Raw genomic sequence first — 20,316 nt, 5'->3', positions numbered from 1 at the left:
CTCAATGGCGCTCGTGCATCCAAGCTATTGCCTTCAATGCATAGCTCCTTTTCCAACCCCCTCACCACTTGACAGCCCACTGACAGTGCTGGATTTGTGCACCAATTTATCAGCTCCCGCTTGCAACGCGCAGCTACCTACCCCTCCCCGAAATCATCGGTGAACGAAACTGTGGCAGCTACAACCACTATACAACGAGTACGCGCTTATTACAGCTGACAATGATGATTACGTACTCTATTCATTATGACCGCCTAAACTCGAACGTCACCTAGCTCTAAAGAGGCTACTGCCCAGAAAAGACTAGTTTGGTTGGTGGGGTGGAGTGGAGTATCTCTTTAAAGTGAACCCCCCGACTGAAGAGATTTCCTCCCAAAGTTGACCGCTTTCTTTCGGTTGCTTCACGTTGTCTCACCAGAGGATGAGGACCGTATTGATGAGCAGATGTAAAAATGAGTTTGACGAGTTTACTGGGAGGGAAAGTCTCTTCCAAATCCATAAAGGATATGTACTGAGATGATTATATTTCTGGCTGCAAGGATGCCACGCCCCATTGTCTGTCAAAACAAGGCTGTTTTAGTGACTAAGTTTTGAAGCACTTAATATGTTCAGATGGAATGGCTGTTTCCACCTCGGCGGAACCTCAGGTCAGCTTGACAGATCCAAACAGTGATGTTGTGCGGATAAAAAAAGCATTTTCCACTAATCGCAAAGCACCCAATATCGTCATAAGTTCACTGCTCTTTTGTGATGGAGGTAACACAGAAATGACCAATCGAACTGATCCATCGAGGCTCCTCGTGTTCCATGGGCGATACATTCCAATTCGGATGCAAGACAAGTGATGCCTCACAGTCATTCCATACGGATCACTGAAACAAGTAGCCGGCAGCACTAAAGAACTAAAGGATGCCCCAAACAATAAGCTAATATCCACTTGATTCTATCCTCTACCAACAGAGCAATTTTACCCCCACTCATTGAGCCAGGTCATGGTAACAGCTCAAGCTTCCGAATTTCTCGTACGCCACATGTTAATGAGCTTCACTCAACACGCCCAACTTCGTGTTACAGCCTATATTCAACTAAGTTATCATTCATTACTAAAATGGTTCAGGGTCAGGTCAAGTTCTTCTCACCCAACTGAGACGAGCCTTATCAATATCAGTATCAATACAATTCCCTTCTTCGACTGTTTATATATTTGTGCACGAAAGAAAGACTTATTTCAAGGTATGGCTATTGACAGGCTGGTTTCCCATTCTCACCTTTCAACACTAGTTCCACCAACCATTACAACTGGTGATAGTTATCGGCGTCTCCTTGTCCAATCCGGAGATCGTGTAGAGATTCAGTGTGGAATGCAAGGCTATCCGGAACCCAAACTTACGTGGCATTGGAACGGACAGCCGTTGAGTACAAAAGGCACCATCCAGGAGGGTATGGCATCCAATCTTGGCATCCAACTGGTACCAAAGGGTCCGGAACAAACGGACATTGTGATTATGGAAATGACACCGGAACTTCAGGGAAAGTAAGTGTGAAATGAGAAACTTTCAACTTAAGTCTTCTCATTGTGGATTCTAAACGGGCATATTAACAGGTCAAGTCATGAGATGCTTCGCCTACTTTTTGCTCTTTTTCCGGCTTCAACTTGTCCGTAGTTATACCATTTACTTTCTCAGCATTCCACACATCCTTTCATCTCAGTTCAGGCCCTCTGAATTTTGTTCAATAGGTGTTACTAGCTTTTCTGTTAATCTGGCAAAACTTTGCTGCTTGGCTGGAACCTCAACGACTTGATGATAACAGATCCAGCCGTCCAGGCAACAGAAACAGCTTCAGGGTCACCTATTGAGCATTTTCTGTAGCCTAATGCAAACGGAGGTTGGCCAAAAAATGAACCTCATCACGAAATTTGATATACTGTAGGGTCCCAATACTTGCTTCTCGATTATAGCAATGTTCCAATCCTGAGCATGAGTTACCTGGAACTAAATTAAGTGTTTTCTCTGCTCACCCTGTCGCTTCCAACCGCTTCCCCTAGTTACACCTGTTTGGGCACAAACAAAGGCGGTTCCACTGAACTTGTCTACGAAATCGTCGTCCTTGGTAAGTTTGACCTTGAACTTGTTCATCAGTAGTATTACACATTTCAACTCTCCATAGGGGTCAGCCTTTTCCAGTTTTTCTAAGAACCACGTACCAGCAGGTTAATATGACTCAGCGTTATTGCGTCGCAGTACGGCAAATTGGTGTGCCTTACTTTAATTCTATGTAATTTGTGTCCATTCTGTTCCACCTGATTTCATTTGTTTCTCCATTGATGTAGCATGTCACCGTAATATCTCTTTGTAGTTCCTCTGATGTTCCTGATTCTGAGACGATTCTAAAAAACAAATGATAACATTTCAATCCTTTAGTCCTTCAGAGACTGCATGAAATTTCTTGTGTATACCCATTGTCTTTCAGAAACATTCTACAATATTCTAATATCACATCCAGTTTTACCCCGAGTACAGTTGATTCTGAGTTCTATACCTCTTAGTAACGATGTCTAGTGGGTTCGTAGATGAACAGGATGTACTTCACAAGTACCACTAACGCAAGATGAATAGACCAGAAGTGTGATACAAAAACTGGAACAGGTCAGTTTTATCATAGCAGAATTTTGCCACAGTTAAGCTCTCAGGGGTACTCTCCCATAAACCGGAAAAGTGATGAAACGCAAACTCAACGCGAAGAAAGTCACAACTCTCAATCTTAGGAAGTATGAATACACGGCCAACTTATAGACTGAACTCCCATAGAGTGAACGCCTCTTTAGCCGTCTTCAGCCCGTCCCGTCAGACACTGCCCGTAACTCATATAGAATGAGTCCCATCTAGATGTTAGAAGAAGATCAGCTAAATACAAGTTGAAACTCTCGATCCCTAACTTCAACAAAGCGTACTGCATAGTGACCGCCTTGTTTTCCATTTGGAACGATATTCGAGTTATCAAACTGGTTTGACTGGCTCACTACTCATTATATTCTAAAAGATCGTTTCGACTTATACTCCGGTGAGTCGCCCTTCAACGTTATCCTAATTTACAAGGAGGGAAATAAGACTGATGAAAACTCGAAAACTAGGCTCGCCTGACGAGCTCCAGGAAGACTGAAACCGATCTTAGACTGTTGAAGTGATTTCCGCAACCATGTGGGTGACGGTGAGTCAAGAGTTTACTTCTTCCTGGTGGTAATAGCCACAGTAAGCCGGCCCTTGTGTTACTAAACTGTGTAATCAACTGTTCACTGCTGCGTTAAAAATAATCAGTCAGCATATTCACTCTATCAGCATAATAACAGTAATAAAATTTGATTTTCGAAGTTATGTACGCTTCGGCTGCTAATACGCACACACATCACCAAAAGTCTTCAAAACCAGTGTCGCAAAACTTCAAATGTTTAACTTGAAATTGTCGAATAATAGGATATGTGGATCTGATGTTTGTTTTCCACGAATTACCGGAGATGATAACCACTGTGGTAAGCAGCGTTCGCATACACCACTCTAAGAACAGTTTCTTCATACACGCTTTGCTGCAGTTCGCAGCAAAACGGTCACCTAAACTCTTTGAAGTCACGCCATCGTCGTCCAGAAGACCTTGATAAATTCCACAAGGTTTGCTCCCCCGTGCGCCTAAGTTACTGAGTCGTTCGATTGCAAATCGAAAACATCGCACTCAGGTAAACTTTGAAAATGCCAGTTGTATTTTCGTCTAAACCAGTCGCAAAAGTAACCACTGGAATCGTTCGTATGCCTCCTTGTTTTTCCATCCATCGAGATTTCGTTCTGTAAGGGAAATCCATCCAGGCCAAATGACTGTACGGTCATTGTACAGATGTTTCATCCTGAATGAGAATCATCAGCAGTGCGCATCTAACGAAACTCAGTGGGGATTTCTCGGAGCCGCAATCATTCCTCCCGTGTAGTTTGAACACTTAACCGTTCTGTAAGGAGTGACTGATAAAACATCGCACTCAGGTAAACTTTGAAAATGCCAGTTGTATTTTCGTCTAAACCAGTCGCAAAAGTAACCACTGGAATCGTTCGTATGCCTCCTTGTTTTTCCATCCATCGAGATTTCGTTCTGTAAGGGAAATCCATCCAGGCCAAATGACTGTACGGTCATTGTACAGATGTTTCATCCTGAATGAGAATCATCAGCAGTGCGCATCTAACGAAACTCTAGTGGGGATTCTCGGAGCCGCAATCATTCCTCCCGTGTAGTTTGAACACTTAACCGTTCTGTAAGGAGTGACTGATAAGTTGTGTGATTAACTTGCACCGTATCAGTGACTGCATTAGTTTCGACCATTTTTCCCAAAAATCTACCTACAAAGGGGGAAACATGTAACTTAGCCACTGTCCGATAGTCAGGCGAATTCAACTGGACTCAGTTCTACAGGATGATGGACTGGAGTTTGGATTCGTTCGGTGATTGAAGTTGTTTCAGATCATCTTGTTTGGGGATCCGCGATGCAAGACATCAGTGGGGCTAAGCTCAACTACCGATCACACGTGATCACATAGCGAAAACGGCAAGTTCAGATCCAAGTAGGGACGTGGGTGTGATTTTCGTAGGCACATAAATCGTGGATGACCTCTGTCCATTTTCGGTGAATCTTATGGGTCTTTAAGGATTTCTTCTCGTTCTCAAATAATAAGAGTCAGTCAGTAGCTCTGACAATTAGTAAATCTTCTTGATCACGACAGTAGAATTTCAAAGCTTTGCTAATCCGCTAGGCATCGAAGGCTCCGTCAGATTTTTTATACGGACTCGGAATAATTCCACGTGACTTCTCGCATGAGGTATAGCTTCGTATGCATGCGCGCAACTGACGGTCATAGATTGTATACCTCCGATCGCGTTGGTCTCCTTTTGGGATCACCGCGAAACATGTTTCGAAACTATTTCAAACTTTAACTCACCTTCGTTACAGAAAAACCGTTTATTGATGGTTTCAATGAAAAGGCCGTGGTATTCGTCAACAACACGATCACTCTAACATGTGAGGCAGGTGGGAGTCCACCGCCGAGAGTGACTTGGTACTTCAATGGACAACCACTGAACCCGGATAAGCAATCCGGATACCGGTGAGTAATGTACACTATAGGTTTTGAAGGCATCTAAGGTGCGCACACTTGCTAATTAGTTCATTGCACGCAACATCTAACAATCTGACTTGCACTGGATGCACGCATCTTGGCAGTTTTCAGAGTTTTTCTTCCGGTTTAGGTCTTCTGTTACGGTGTAAGATGCCACCGTTATGTCCAGGTGAACCCACCCGTTTATAAGTATGAATAACCAAGTTTGTTCAGGTCGAACTATCGAAAATCCCACAGAGGCATGTTGCCCGTGGACATTTGGATCTGAGAAGCATTGTTCAAGGACACTGTGGTTACTTCTACCCGCCTTTCGCTTATCATCACCACGGTAGTCATAGTCCTTATTTTTTACCATTACTTTACTAATACCACTACTATTTTTACTGTTACCAGTAGTACGTGCTTGCACTTGACTCTCTAGCTGATAAATTTATGGGTCAGTAAGAGACGGTGGTTTACAAGAGTGAACGTCGTTTGCAACCGCATTCGATAGTTCGGGCTCGATTTCAGTACCGTTCACTTTTAGGAGAAGTTCTTCAGAGAATTATTCGGTTGCAGCTCTGTCCTTAAACAGTTGAAATCGATTCATATCCAAAGTAGTTATATGCACCGAAAGCGTGCCCAAAGGCGCAAACAACTTAGATAGACGAACAAAGGCTTTTTACCACGCCTTCTTTCAGAATCTCGTCGAATTGAAAATAGGCCAACCTTTTGAGGAGGATAGTTTCGCTTCCGAGACGCGAACTTACTTGCAGGAAGGTCCTTGGTTCGAACCAACCCCGGCATCTCGACCACCTCTATCTGGGTTTGGGTAACTTGCCAGCTTTCGTACTTTCATCTAGTGACACGACAGCGAAGAACCGGCGGAGTTGTTACAGCTAAACGATGATGCTAGTGAACAGATCCTCACTCAGAGTCATGTCTGTGTGTTCCACCATAACCCTAATCATGAACAGTAGCGTCTCCGGAATACCGTGAACCAAAGGCGTCTTCCATCACTTTCTCGACTGCTTACCATTACAATGAGTAGTAGTTCGGTGACAGATGGTACAGGCTTTTAGTATGAATTTGACCATGTACTGTGGGGGAATGTAAGTTGTATTCTCGCGAACCAACTTCTTCGCTACCCTTCGAATTTAAGTGTAGTGAATCTGGCTTGTTGAGCTTGCTGAATACTGCAGGTTGGCTGAACCACCTCAACTAATGGATAAGTGGATGTTCAGTATACTTGCGAGCTTAATACAACAAGGAATCAGGGAAACTTGTACAAAATACCATCAGGATGTGAGTAAAACTGGGCATGCCTTTGCCTTTCCTTTGTCTTGCTGCTGCCGCAGGCTGGTAGGTCCCAAAAACCTCATGCTTCTATCTGCCCGGCCGCATCAAGGTGGAGACTATACTTGTGTGGCAGAGAACGAGGCAGGTTCGGCAAGGGCAACAACGGTACTAACCGTTTTCGGTGAGTGATTCCGCAGTATTTTCCAACTAGTTAGCTATTGTCACTCAAATATTCTTGCTTTCTATGGAAGTGTTTTCACTGTGCTGTAATTTAGCGTTCGTGACCTGATACTGAGTTGTTCAGTTCGAACTCAAAGGACCAATAATATATGGGGTCATCATCGGTCCTAGGTCTGACCATTGCACCTATAAGGAAGCCCCAGTCCACCCAACCTCTAATCCAAAGTCAGTAGTTCAACTTAAAACGCCGCATACTGAATAGACCGGACAACTGTTGATCAGCAACACATGTCCAAGCGCCTTTCCCGACGCCGTTCACAATCCTATCGACCCAAAAAAACATTGTGTTGTATATGCAACTTTTCAGTGATGGTTGTACGATTGTGTAGCCCTAAAGCTTTCATGCATTCTCGTTTACTACTAGTTGCCTTCCATTATTCAGCCGGAGTTAAACCCGTAGTTGAACCATTTTTTCTCCTGAATATGGGAGAGATTTCCATGGTCACCAATTCACTCGTCCTTTCCCTGAAAAACGGTAATTAAGTCAAATGGGAGACGGCCTTTTAATTTAAATCATAAATGGGGTGTTGTTAGGTGCCATCGAATAGCTACCAAGCAAGGGAGATCCAGAAACTTTCTAGGTCAATATGATGCAACTAAAGTTGGGGTTGCTCAACTACGCACTTTGAACTTGGCGAAATTTCCGGGCAAAGATAAGATTGGAGAGTTCGCCTCCACAGATTCCTGTGGGATGCCTCTCGGAGGAACTGGGAGAAACCGGTAGTCAGCTGACTGCCTTCGGATTTTATGCGATCCTCTCCCACCAGCTAAATCCAAAACTCTAATGAATATTTCTAAACCAAAGGATCGAAGTAACTTTTGCGCAGCGCATTTTCTGGAGAATATTAAAATCGTAGCGAATACGATGTATTCGAGGGAATCCCCAACTCCAACGATTTCACATACGCATGAGGCAAACAAACTTTCTACGACCAAATTGCCGTTCAAGTTGCGAACTGCTTTCATAGATTTCGTGAATAAAGGTTGTCTGATGAAATTCAAACGCACTGAACCCAACCGTGCGCCGTTCGTATTTTTCAAGTCTTACCATACTTAAGCCAAAATGACGATCTAATTTATCTAAGGGGCGCGGCACCAGTATGCATTTGGCCCAAATCGGATGGTGTTACTTAAGATTTCTGGTAATATACGGAACACTAAGAAATAGCCAATTCAAGCCAACTCAACCTTGAAAAAAACAGAGGAAAAATTAACAGCAGTTTTCTGCGCATGACTACTACCTGGTAAAAAGTAGTTTGTGTTTTCTGAATAGCCTTGAATGACTGAGTGAAAAAGGAATGCCTGTGCTGATAGAACAACTGAGTTTGAGTTGATGAGGGTGCCCTCAACTTGAGTGTTGCTCCGTCTAGTCTATTAGTTGTTGATCAGGTGGCTTTTGGCTACCAATATTCCGTCCAGTCTGTGTGCAAATAGCCATGTCTGGTCTTCTTCAGAGTCAAGGTGATTCCGCTGACAGAAGCCACTAATGAGTAGTGTAACTAGAAAATGTTACTGCAAGAAGCAGAAAACTTGACTGTAGTTTTTTGTTGTGCTCTCATGTATCGCTTGATGTTTTTCATGAGCCCTTTTAGTCACACGTATGAGTGTGAATCTTCTCCGTGTTCGAATTTACCAAAAGCAGGTGTACTGTTTACGTTTTTGTTTCTTGTGAATTCTTTCTACAGAACCCACGGACAGTCAGCAGCTTCAACAAAACCTCACGGTCAAAACGACCCGGATGGGTGGAAATATCACGTTCACCTGTATCATGAGCTCTAATCCACCAGCTCAGATCAAGTGGCTCAAGGATGAGAAAGACATCTTCAGTGTAATGCCACAAGGTGTGCCCTTATGATTTAGGTCCATTGTTGCTGAAAGTTGAAATGTTTCCGTGCACGTATCCTTTTTTCATGACTAGTAGTACTTTTTACGAACAAACCCGGAAACGAGTTTCGTCTCACTGAAACTTGTTGCATCGTTTCTGGCCAAGAGGTTGCTTTCTGGAAATTAAGCTCCATGACTAATAAGCCACACCTCTATACCAGAACGGTGCGCCACTCATGCGTGTGAAGTCAACGTAACTTCAAAGCAAGAAGGCTTCTTTTGAGGCGTAACCAAACTGTGTTTGGTACATCAGCTGTCTCCGCCAAAGGAAGCGGATTTTTCCGATTTCTAATCCCGTTAGCGGGCCATCAGTCACGCGCCGGGTTTCGAAACCCAGACAAACAGGGCAGTCGTGCAAATGCTTTCGTAAGCATCCAGTCAAGAGATGCCTGCTTCCAGCCACGGAGAAACTCGGTACAAAGAGCTCAACACAGCAGAAGACACTCATTTGCGTAAGACTACAACGTGTTACGTTGGTCCGATATATTGTTCACCTTCTTTGAGTGCCATCCAAACTTCTGCCATCTGACAAACAAACAAATTAATAAGTTCATATACAGTGGCTGTTAGAGGGCGCATAGGCAGCCAGGTCAGTTATCCAGTCACGTACTAACACTGGCGGGCAAAAACCGACCACAATCATGAGCATCTTTGACTGGTCAAAGATAATCTACGTGTTCAGCGTGTGTAAACGGGGTGATAGGAACATACAACTTGTGCATATCTCAGATACCCGAGGTTCGAATTCCGGCGCACCTTTCGACATGCATTGCCAGTGAGCTCTGTAATGAAACAAACTTGGATCCCGTTCAATGCAAACCAATCAGAACAAACGTTGCGCATGGGAAAGAAAAGTGCTGGAACAAGAGCGAAGTGGGCACAAATGTTTGTTTTTTATACTCTCCATAGTTGGGACATGCTTTGTAAAATGCTTTAGACACACTACTGAGTTTCACAATAACTGGGTTCATAATTCCGACTATGAATAGTTGTACAAACCCTCAAAACTATACTATTTTCTGAGAACGGTTTTCACCTTATCCTGCTAATTTGTTGTTTCCAGTTAGGTTGAGATAACAAGTCGATTTTACACTAATAAGCTGGAAGATTTACCTCTACTACCAGTGGTAACCATACATGGAAGGTTTTCGCTTGTGTAAACAACCCTTAAAATTCTCTGGGCATAGCACGCTACCTTCTAGATTGCTGATAAGCCCGGAAAACCCGCTAACTTTTTAGGACTCGTCTGATAGACGCAGTCCCCCAGTTTTGTCAACCTCATGTTCTACTGTATGCGAATCCGCAGTTAGAAAGCGCGTTTTCGGTTGTGCGACGGGTGTTTACATTGAAGAACGTGTCCAGCAGCGGAAGCTGTGTTGGCTGCGGCATGTGATGCGGATGCCGAACCATCGTTTGCCGAAGAGAGTGCTGTTTCAGAGTGGCGTAAACAGAGAGGTGGCCAACTCTTGACTTGGCAGAGGAGTATGGAGGAGATCACGAAACGCTTGGCTACTGCCGGTGCTACTCACCTTCCAGGATGGGGACCGCGTGATCCTCACTGCGCCTAGTTGGAGACACTACAAGATGTGACTGCCAACCGATGTCAGTGGCGATCTTGTTGTCAGTTTCTATCCAGATCGCCTGAGTGAATGTCCGGAGGTATAGGAACCTCGGAATGATTGTGTTAAGCTAGTGCTGAGTCCCTTCCACGTTCACCTTTACTCTTTTCTTTACAATAAGGCATTTAAATAAACCCGGTCGTCTGCCATATCAATAAAGCCAGTGTGCTTTACTTACTGTGAATCAATTAAGCAATCGATCGCTGCTTCAAATATACCCTGATGATTTGTTGTAGGCTAGTTTGATCAGCTACGGCAGTGAAGCATCGGTGTTGAACACTGATGTCATGCTGTCGATGATGATGACGATGATGATGATGATTATTATTATTATTGGGATGATGATGATGATGATGATGATGATGATGATGATGATGATGATGATGATGATGATGATGCAAATCACATTGGTGTTAACGAGATACTCAGCCGTCATTTGTACTATTCTTCAGTGGCATGTGCGCAAAGATCGGACACGATGCTCAGCAACCTTATGCGAAGCATGGCAGGCTTTCCGTGCAACACATTCGGTTGAATAATGTCATAGCCGACTCGCCCCTAACAAATGGAAACAGACTACTGAGGGCAGTGAATTCTTTTCGAAGGGTGAATTCTCTTCGAAGAAGGGGGACAATAAATACACTAATGTAGACTTCTCGGGTCTACCCCTCAGTTATTAGGCATTTTCGGAACAGGCAGCGCATCCATTAGCGCTGCCGGGTGATACGGCAGTTTCTAATCCGATTGGATTCCCCACTACCCAAGAGAGAAGGTACCACTAATGGGAATGAGGCGCATATACCGTTGGCGTTTAATCAATCCAATAAAACTTTCAGTTTATCAGTAGACGCTATATCGATCTTCAAAATCACCTGATAACCCCAAGTCCAGCACTGATGCTAGTGATTACTTCTCGGACCACTTTGGAAACTTACTTTAAATAATCCACCGTTGAGGAAATGCGTACGTGTTGGAGATTCGGTTCTTTCTGTCTACAGGAGTGTTGAGGTGTTGTCGCCTTTGAAAACACATCCGGATAATTTGGAGAGAAATTGACAGCATACATACCAGTTCATCATTTGACCAGCACACCAAGCAACTTCTCCAACAAGACCCTATCAGCCGACATGGGTAGCAAGCAAAACCCTGAAACCAATTTCAAAACGCTAGTTTTAAAATCAGGTAGAGGCTTATGAACAGTGTTCTCGGTTGTGCAAAAACTAATGGTTGGTCAGGCACAGATTCTGTTGTGGACTACTTTGAATATGAGCAGTGTAACGAGCGAATTCGGTCAGAGTCCGTTAATGTCGTCAACTGAATTACTCCCTCTGAAGAGCAAGCCGTGACCCAGAGTTATCCTCCCCATGTTTTGAAGGCAACTTACTGCTACGCCTACGGAAACCAAGAAAACTCCAAGAAAACTTAAACAAGTAAGAATGTGTTCAATCAGATGAAAAATGCTTGGAACCGACTGAGTCGTCATAGTTTTCGAAAAAGTTTGGTGACAGTTGGTGATTTATTGGACGCTTTTGACACAAAAGCTTCGTCAGGCCAAGTGACTAAGTTCCGAAGTCGGTCGAGATTTAAGGCGGAAGGAGAACCAATCGGCTAAGTCAAGCTAAATCTCTGTTGGGTGTCGGTCGAGGGATTCTTGTGCGTTAGGGTGCGTGAACAAGTGTTGCACTGATGGGGAAACCTACGTGTTTGGGTCCAGCCTAGGGTCTAGTTCTTCTGAATCGGTCCACTTGATGATCCTTCATGGACGTCGTTTTAACTTTCTGTCCGTCTGTGTGGATGAGCTAGTGTAAGAGGGATGCTGTGAACTTTGGTCGGGTCAGGATTTCCACCCCCACCCCCGTTTATGCTAACGATTGACAGCCACACTGTCTCTTGGCCTGACAAAGCTTTTGTGTCAAAAGCGAAACGTTGCCCAGCAATGAATCCACCGATTGTCACAAAAATTTTCGAAAAGTAACAATGAAATGTATAAACAATAGTTCTCCGGGACCATTCCAGATAGGGTGGTGCTTACTGAAAAAGGCGAATTCGAATTCAAAAATCTTGGAGCGCCTTCAAATTAGGAGTTCTGTAATATTAATTTAGTGAAGTTTGTGGTGAAACTTTACGGCATTGGTAAATCCCGAATGTGTATATGATCGATCCGTTCCCTCATATTCTAAAAGTTATTCTTTTTTGCATATTGACTGACTCTGCCTTGTTATTTTCAAACTTCTTGATAAGATGTAAATACATCAATCGCCTAGGGTATCTGTGAGTAAACTGTTTTTTTATTATATTGACTCGTGTAGTGATTCGTCTTCCACCCTTGGTTATTTTAGATCGGTTCACCGTCAGTCCGGATGGCTCGACGCTTACGCTCTTCAACGTGAATTTGGAAGACCAGGGTGAATTCAAATGTGTGGCAGTCAACATTCCGGGGTCATGGAATTATCGATACACATTGGAAGTAACGTGTAAGTGTGCCTCAAAGTGATCGGTGTTGTTGTTGGTTGAGCAGTCCTATCTTCATGATTGAAGAGATCATCTCTGTAGAAGCCACAGGGATTTGAATAAACCTGAGTGGAATGCAGCCACACAGATTGATGAATGAGATTCTACCTCGTGACCTCTGACGAACAGCTCAACTAACATGGATAGCGGCCAGAGGCACACGTATGCAACTAGACGTGTGGCAAATCTGCAAACATTCTTAGCGAAATACACGCACTGGTAAACAAATTTGCTTTTGCGAGAGACGCACCTGAGACCCAGCTGAATCTCTCGGTTTTGATGTTTCCAGGCAGCTGAATGTGCTGTACCAGGCCGCCTCATTTTCCAGTCGCTTTGATATTTGAGATGTCGCGATACGTATATATTTTTGTAACGCACTACTCACAGGGTTGCCGAAAACTCCTCCTCTTGCTGCAAGCATTCTGATTGCATCCGCGTGACGTAAACCTGCTTCCGCGGTAGCCTAATTAGTCTGACGGGCGAGGAGTTTGGGGTTCGACTCCAAAAACCGATTCCGATCAATTAAGTCTGTCCACATACATAAGAACATGTATGTACATGGTGGACTATTTGGTTTAGTCTCGACCGGAACGGTTTCATAACTTTGCGGTCAAGTGGTTAAGATGGTGCAGTTTTTCACGGCATTGACTAGAATATTCATCACCTGGTTACCATTGTCGCTGATTCTGTTGTGTTTTCTTGCAAACATGTTTGTTGGGCTGCCATTTGTGTTTAACCACAATCATCAACGAATGTTCCGGCGAGTGCATTAATCAAAGTAACTGGAATGAATAAACCCTTGTGTTCTTTGTGATGCAGTTCGTACTTGCTACCCTCACTTGCCATCTTCACCATTCTTACTTCAGCCTCCCCAGGAATCCTAAAGCATTCTTCAAGTGCACAATTTGTTAACGTAAACGAAGGAACAGAACTAAGACTTCAGTGCCTTGCAACAGCCAACCCGGAACCCGTGTACCAGTGGCTGAAGGATGACACGCCATTAACAATGCACGTCCTGGCCTTGGGCAATGAGGTCGTGGATTCGTCTACCGTAAGAACAAATACAAGCGGGATAAGCAGCAGGTACTCTATCCACGACAACGGCCGTCTACTGTTGGTTCGAGACATTCAAACGCATGAAGCTGGGCGTTACACTTGTGTTGCGAGTAATATTGTTGGTGAGGATCGTCTGGAGATTACCGTGTCGGTGTCCGGTAAGTCCACAGGAGTCTTAGTTCATCCGATCAATGCAAATTTTGGGCTAGGGGTCATTGTTTGCCGTTCGCCTACTTTTGTTCATCATTGAAGACCACCGGGATGTTCCATTCCGAATGAATTAAAGCACTCTTAGGATTAGTTTCACCATTCTGGGCACACGTACTCCCTTTACGTGAGGTTTTGTCCTGCGTGGGACGCCTTTGAAGGTGCTACGTCATTCCCCCATTGCACAACTCCCGTTAGTCGTAGTGGGAAAAGAAAACGATAAGATATGGATTTTAAAAACCCACCGGAACTAACGAATGAACTGCATAAAGTTTCGTTGCTTTTATTCCATAGCTGCACCTAGCATCACTGATGGAAAGGACCATGAGACGCCGATTTTCGAACGCGGAAAACCGAGCCATCTCTGGTGCAATGTATCGGGAAATCCGGAGCCAACAATTCGATGGGAATACGTGAGTTGGTGGCTATATGGTGTCCCAAAATGCGTTCTTGATTCCCTATTTCACTTTCTTTTTTTCAGAAAACAGTTCAGTAATCCCGGCACTGGTTAACCCCTTCCCCAAAACAGACTAATCCATCAAGGAAGCAGTTTTGATGAGGCGGAATTCTTCGCACTGCAATCGCACCTCGAAAAGATATGAATCCCGGATCCGAGAACCAAACACTTTTGAGGTCGTTGCTTGGCTGATTTAGTCCACAGAAGAAAATGTCAGTGGAAAATTATGCACCGTTAGTCTATCCGACTCCAACGCGTAACATCCGACGTCATAATCACTACTCACAGTATTTTAATGCAGTATTTGATTGATCTGTCTTGAGTTGGCCGACCATTTTGTCCAGGAAATGCATTGTATCATACCCAAATTACAGATAGAATAACTGGCTTGGGGAGTATGAAAATATTCAAAGGATTCTCAATGCTTGTCAATGTTTTCGTGACCATGTAAGAATGGATCCTTCTAAATCACCTAAGAAATCCCCCTGTGAGCACATGTGACACAAAGATCATAACAACCTGGCTCCCACAGCTAATGGGCGACAGCTGGTCTAATTTTTGGGGACAATCAGTGAGTGTCGAAACACCGGGGGTGTTAAATCACAACAACAGCTGGCAGCGTTGAGCGGCGAGCATTAATTTTGTTAACCGCGGGAGGTGTTAGGTCGTTGGACCGCGTCTGCGTCAGTTGTTTGAAGTAACCGTACTTCAGAAACACCACTTTTCTGGTTTGTAGGTGTGCCACTTTGATCAGCTGATAGAAGGACTCCATTCGACATCCGTACCATCTCCCCAAAACAGTTGCACCATCAAACTTTCTGTCCCTCCAAACTTTTGCTACCAAATTAGGTAGACAGCGATTGTACACACAGTTCGCAGCGCACAGTTCTAACGAAACGGGTAAAAAGCTGATAGAAGGACTCCATTCGACATCCGTACCATCTCCCCAAAACAGTTGCACCATCAAACTTTCTGTCCCTCCAAACTTTTGCTACCAAATTAGGTAGACAGCGATTGTACACACAGTTCGCAGCGCACAGTTCTAACGAAACGGGTAAAAACGGCGAGTATCTCAGTGTGTGTGTGTGTAGCTGCCGATAGTGGAACCATGACAAGTTTTGACGGCCGAAGATTGGCAACCGTACGCCAGCTGAGGTGTGATAGGCTGTCCTCCAACGATACTGCACTTCAGAAATAAGAAACGTGAAACCGCCCTCTTGCCAAAGCGTACGGATGCGAATTTAATAGACTTTGAATATGGGAGACAGTTTTCATGTCGAAAACACACCCCATTGAAACATACACGTAATGGCTGCTGTGGAATTGCGTGAACGTGAGAGGAAAGTGAAAAACTGGGAACAGAGTGAACGCAAATCCTTGACTGGTCCTAATGGTAACGCACATGCGGTCCCGGTGGAAGATAGGAGCCTGTCGTTAGGTGAGACGATCCTTGTTTGGAGATGGGTTTCATCGGAGTAGATTTTGTCGGTAGCAATGGGAAACACCTCAAGAAACACAAAGACAACCCTAATAATGGTAGTCTTCGCACAAGGGCAAACATACAGATGAGTGGCCTGAATACCAACACGGAACCAGGTTTATATTTGTATGCACTACTCTTTCATCGGAGTAGATTTTGTCGGTAGCAATGGGAAACACCTCAAGAAACACAAAGACAACCCTAATAATGGTAGTCTTCGCACAAGGGCAAACATACAGATGAGTGGCCTGAATACCAACACGGAACCAGGTTTATATTTGTAATGCACTACTCATAGGGTTGCTGGAAATCCGTCGACAGCCAACGACCGGTTTCGCCCTTCTTGGGGCTCATCAGGTAGGCGCAATCCCCGGGTTTCCGTCAACCTTATGTTCTACTTGAAACCAGATTGCACGAAACCAGGTTGTTCATCAACGAGGAGCTGGATGTTCGAACATTCTGGATTACCAGAGCTAAACGGCCGTGACCGCATTTCCTGACTTCTGAAAAATTCTGGTCTCCAATTTTTACCTCTCGCTCAGCAATCCAGCAGTAAATTCCGCGGGACCAAGACGGAAGAGGCACTTACCTCAGAGTGAGGGAACATGCGGACCGATTGAAGGGATCCCTGTGTTTGGTGCCTTATCCCCACGGACATGGTTTTTTGCAGGTGATATATTTGGAAGTGTCCTTTCTTTTCTGCTACGGTTGGCTTCATTCATGTGAAAGGATTTGTCGATTTGACACTGGGAAGTTTTCTGCAGCACAAAGAAGTTCACGACTCCATATACCCAGTGACAGTTGTATGGGCTTAGAAGACATAACTGAACCAAGTGTTCAGTTTAGATTTCATCCTGTAAGTGAAACTAAGTTATTCTGAAAAGCCGTTTCATTCTTAGAAGTTAAGTGTTCGAACTACTGGCCCAGAGGTCGCGGTTTCGCAAACCCCTACCTGGATTTCTTGGGATGCGCACTGCTGGTAATTCCCTATAAGGATGACAGTTTTATAATGCTTTTCAGCTTTTTACTAGTGGGGTGCATTCACAATTGAAAAATGATCGGGTTTCTTTATACTATCATTAGATCAAAAAATGCTTGAATTATCCTCTTGGAGAAGTACTGAGTGTCATCCAATGCTACCTCAGTTCACGAGTTTTAGTCACTAAATGGACGCATAGTTTTCTGCCCACCATTCTACTCAAAATCTTTCACATTTCTACACTTAGCCTCTAGATATTTTTAGCTTCGTGGCATAAGAATAAACGAAGTAAGTCAGTAGCTATTCAAGACCGGATCCAGTCAGGCTCTCATCCTAACCATAAATACACCTTTGTTGACTCGTTTTACAAACCCATGGAAATCTGTCGCCTCACATAGCCTATGTGAACATCACTGACCAGTGCTAAATTGCACCCCTTTTTGTACAATACAGGACCTGCCAACAAGTGGACCAGGTGATCGGAACATTCAAGAACGTTACGACGGGCGTCAGTTGTATTTACCGAATGTGGACTACGGTCTTATCACTCGCTACGCCTGTGTGGCCAAAAATAAGGCAGGAGAGGTCCGCAAGATCTTTGACCCGACGCTTGTCTGTAAGTTTGCACGGTTGATAGCGTAAAAACAAGGTTTTTTCAATGTAGATGAGGACCTGCTACGTTTTTTTTTAATTATCCATCTGTCTCCGCCTAGACAGAACGGTTGAGAATGGCAGGGGGCTGACCGCAGTGCATCAAGTAAACCAGAGACTAGCCTAATTCAGTCGAAAGTACATGTGGCTCTTCTTAATTTATTCTCTTACTTCGTCCTCTCTGACAGTAGCGGAGATGTTGTAAAGTCGGTGGCAGCGAAAAGCTTTTCCTGGTTATCAATGATAGTGCCAGAAAAGCAATCCAAATACAAACCAGGTAGCCACGTGGTTAGGTAATATGTCCTAATATCGGTTGGATAAGTTTTATACGGACCCAAAGGGTAGAAATAGCCGTGTGCTGTTAGATGACGCGACAGGTCACAAGTTTTTACTTTCGCTGTCTAGCGCCATCATGTTATGATCCCCCAGTAGAGTGCCGAATGTGACCAACTGTGATAGTGGCCTACTGGATACTGTGAAATGTCATCAAGGAGGATCCTTCCTTAAACAAGCACTAAATCAACCTACGGGTTTCGGCCAGTTTCCATAAAACCCCCTGTGGTAGCGTTAGCCCAACACAGGCAGTCAACTGTTGACAATTGTTGATATAGGCTAGCCTTCATATTGTAAAGGACAATGAAGGCGTTGTAGCAGAAAACCTCAACTCCTTGCCTCTTCGCCTTACTAGCACGCTCAAAATAGGAGGTTCCAAATTTATGAATTTTAAGAAATTCGTTGGTATGAATGTGGCGATTCGAGCGAAACATGGTAGGTTACTTGAAAGCACGCGATCAACATGGACGGAGATGAAAACGAGCAGGCACTTGGTGCTTTTCCGTCCAAGGCAGGCCAAAGAGGTTACCAAAGTCAGTTCTTCTGGATATCGTCTTCTTTTAAATCGTGGAGGGTGCAAATCCCATCATTTGTTTTTTGGGAAAATTTTATTAACTTTTCGAAATTTAGTGAAAGCAAGCCATTTAGGATGAATTTACTGAAAAGCTAGTCTAACAGATTATATTGCTTTTTGGACTTTTTTCAAAGACTGGATTGTGACCACATACTTGACAGCGATGTGCTTCTCTATCGTGAAGATAATTGAGACGTTCGAAGAACCTACAGCTCCCAGACTGTCAGACAGTCTAATAGATGCTAATAGCATGAACGCCACTGGCATCGGTTAGGCGGCATATCATTCACTTTCTCCAGTCAAGAACGGAAAGGGGCATATTAACCCCATTTTAGGAAAGCTAACAGCCCCAGCAGTGTCACAACACTGGATAATATTGTTCAGTTTCCTCTGCCAAATCATATTCAGTCCACTTTTAGGTTTCTGATAATTCGTAGTAAGCGCGGCAACTGGCCATCATGACACATGGCTCAGCCGTATTAGCTTGCAGTGCTGAAATTATTCTATCAGTGAAGCACCATCTGCGTCACCAGAGACCTTCTCATTGCGAATTCTCTCATTCCAACCTATTCCAGCTATAGCTCTGAGGCATCGGTGGTCAAAGATCTGAAGAGGTCACGGATCTTCCACCTGAAGTGACCAAGTTTCACAGCCGTACAACAATACGGGGGCACTGTAGTCTGATATGAGTGTCCTCTTAGTGGTATGCCATTTTGATGCACAAGTGACATAGTTCCGTAAACACAGTTATGATCTGTAAGATTCTGTCACACTGTCGTCAGAACTAATGCAATTTCCTTGGATTCCTAGACAGTGGTATTACGGAGTTCGAAAGAAGCCGATCTGGATACGTTGTTCTGTTAGGCCGGAAAAGCACAATCTGTATTAAGATAAACATGACGGATGAAATCAGGTGATACTGGCGCATCCCGGTAGTGAATCTCTTCAATAGGGTGAAACATGGAACTAAATTTTTCAAATAATCGAAAAGTTGCCCATCATGTAATCGAACGATGGGCTATTGGCTGAAAACTCGCCACAGTGGATGTGTCTGTCTAGCTAGACAAGTATCGTTTTACTCCGAGGTTTTTCGCTCTCTACCGTCCGCAGAACAGATGTAAGTGGACTACCGGTGCGCAACTAGCCACCCTACAGTCGGCACAATCATCTTTTGAGAGCGGATTAAAGCCCTGATTAGAGTTCTCCATTTGAAGAAACCCGAGCCAGAAAACTACTCTCATCGGTGGGTGATTTGAATTGCCACATGCATTCCAAATACCTTCATTAATCCCCACTCAAACTGACCTGGTCGTGAGCACACCAATATCTTTCATGGGGGCAGTCGCCTGAAGCAATGATATCATTTGAACTGACCAAGTCGTCGCAGAGCAAAACGGCTGTGTCACCTAAATTTACCCCTCCTTCTTTCCAGATGCCCCTGTGATTACTGGACCTGAAGGGAAAAACCCAAGGCCTGTACTCCAAGATGCCAGCACAAGACTGTTCTGCGATTGGGATGCTTCACCCAGAGCCCAGGTTGAATGGTTCAAAGATGGTGAACTTATCGATCCGAAACGCTTTTCTCGAGCAAACATTTCTTCGAGCGAAACACAGGTATGTATCTTTTATGGTTCTCTGGTATTACCAGAGCTATGAATGTTTGCTGGGCCCGAGATATCGATCCGAATTTTCCGCTTTGTGCTTAAAATCACTAGCTTCATTGGTCGCTTGGCCATTGGGAAATTTAGAAACCACTACCTAGGTGTAGTATACTCGCTCGCCTTCTAACTTCCTCAAGTACGCCAACCTTGTGTATCGTCAGATGCAATTTTCTGAGCAGCGGATTCAGAGGACTTGGTAACTCAGTGCTCCTGCTTTTTTGACACAAAACAGT

General features: G+C 44.2%; 2 protein-coding genes across 2 annotated transcripts in view; one reads left to right on the top strand and one right to left on the bottom strand.

Moving 5' to 3' along the window:
• T265_00916 (hypothetical protein) overlaps positions 1 to 20,017 on the bottom strand; it is a gene marked incomplete at both ends in the record, with an annotated part of 27,662 nt that extends 7,645 nt beyond the window's left edge. The window contains 3 exons of the mRNA XM_009164811.1: positions 1,391 to 1,523; positions 7,296 to 7,506; positions 19,839 to 20,017. Of these exons, the coding sequence (XP_009163075.1) occupies positions 1,391 to 1,523; positions 7,296 to 7,506; positions 19,839 to 20,017 (523 nt within the window). The remainder of the gene's footprint in view (positions 1 to 1,390; positions 1,524 to 7,295; positions 7,507 to 19,838) is intronic.
• Positions 1 to 20,316, top strand: part of T265_00915 (hypothetical protein) — a gene marked incomplete at both ends in the record, with an annotated part of 141,560 nt that overhangs the window by 57,124 nt on the left and 64,120 nt on the right. The window contains 10 exons of the mRNA XM_009164810.1: positions 1,234 to 1,534; positions 2,048 to 2,112; positions 4,988 to 5,141; positions 6,491 to 6,612; positions 8,357 to 8,512; positions 12,514 to 12,648; positions 13,552 to 13,899; positions 14,243 to 14,361; positions 17,318 to 17,480; positions 19,855 to 20,036. Coding sequence (XP_009163074.1) covers positions 1,234 to 1,534; positions 2,048 to 2,112; positions 4,988 to 5,141; positions 6,491 to 6,612; positions 8,357 to 8,512; positions 12,514 to 12,648; positions 13,552 to 13,899; positions 14,243 to 14,361; positions 17,318 to 17,480; positions 19,855 to 20,036 — 1,745 coding nt within the window. The remainder of the gene's footprint in view (positions 1 to 1,233; positions 1,535 to 2,047; positions 2,113 to 4,987; positions 5,142 to 6,490; positions 6,613 to 8,356; positions 8,513 to 12,513; positions 12,649 to 13,551; positions 13,900 to 14,242; positions 14,362 to 17,317; positions 17,481 to 19,854; positions 20,037 to 20,316) is intronic.

Source organism: Opisthorchis viverrini (assembly GCF_000715545.1).
Source record: "Opisthorchis viverrini unplaced genomic scaffold opera_v5_9, whole genome shotgun sequence".
Classification (NCBI taxonomy): Eukaryota; Metazoa; Platyhelminthes; class Trematoda; order Opisthorchiida; family Opisthorchiidae; genus Opisthorchis; species Opisthorchis viverrini.
This window is presented reverse-complemented; position numbering and strand designations above follow the sequence as displayed.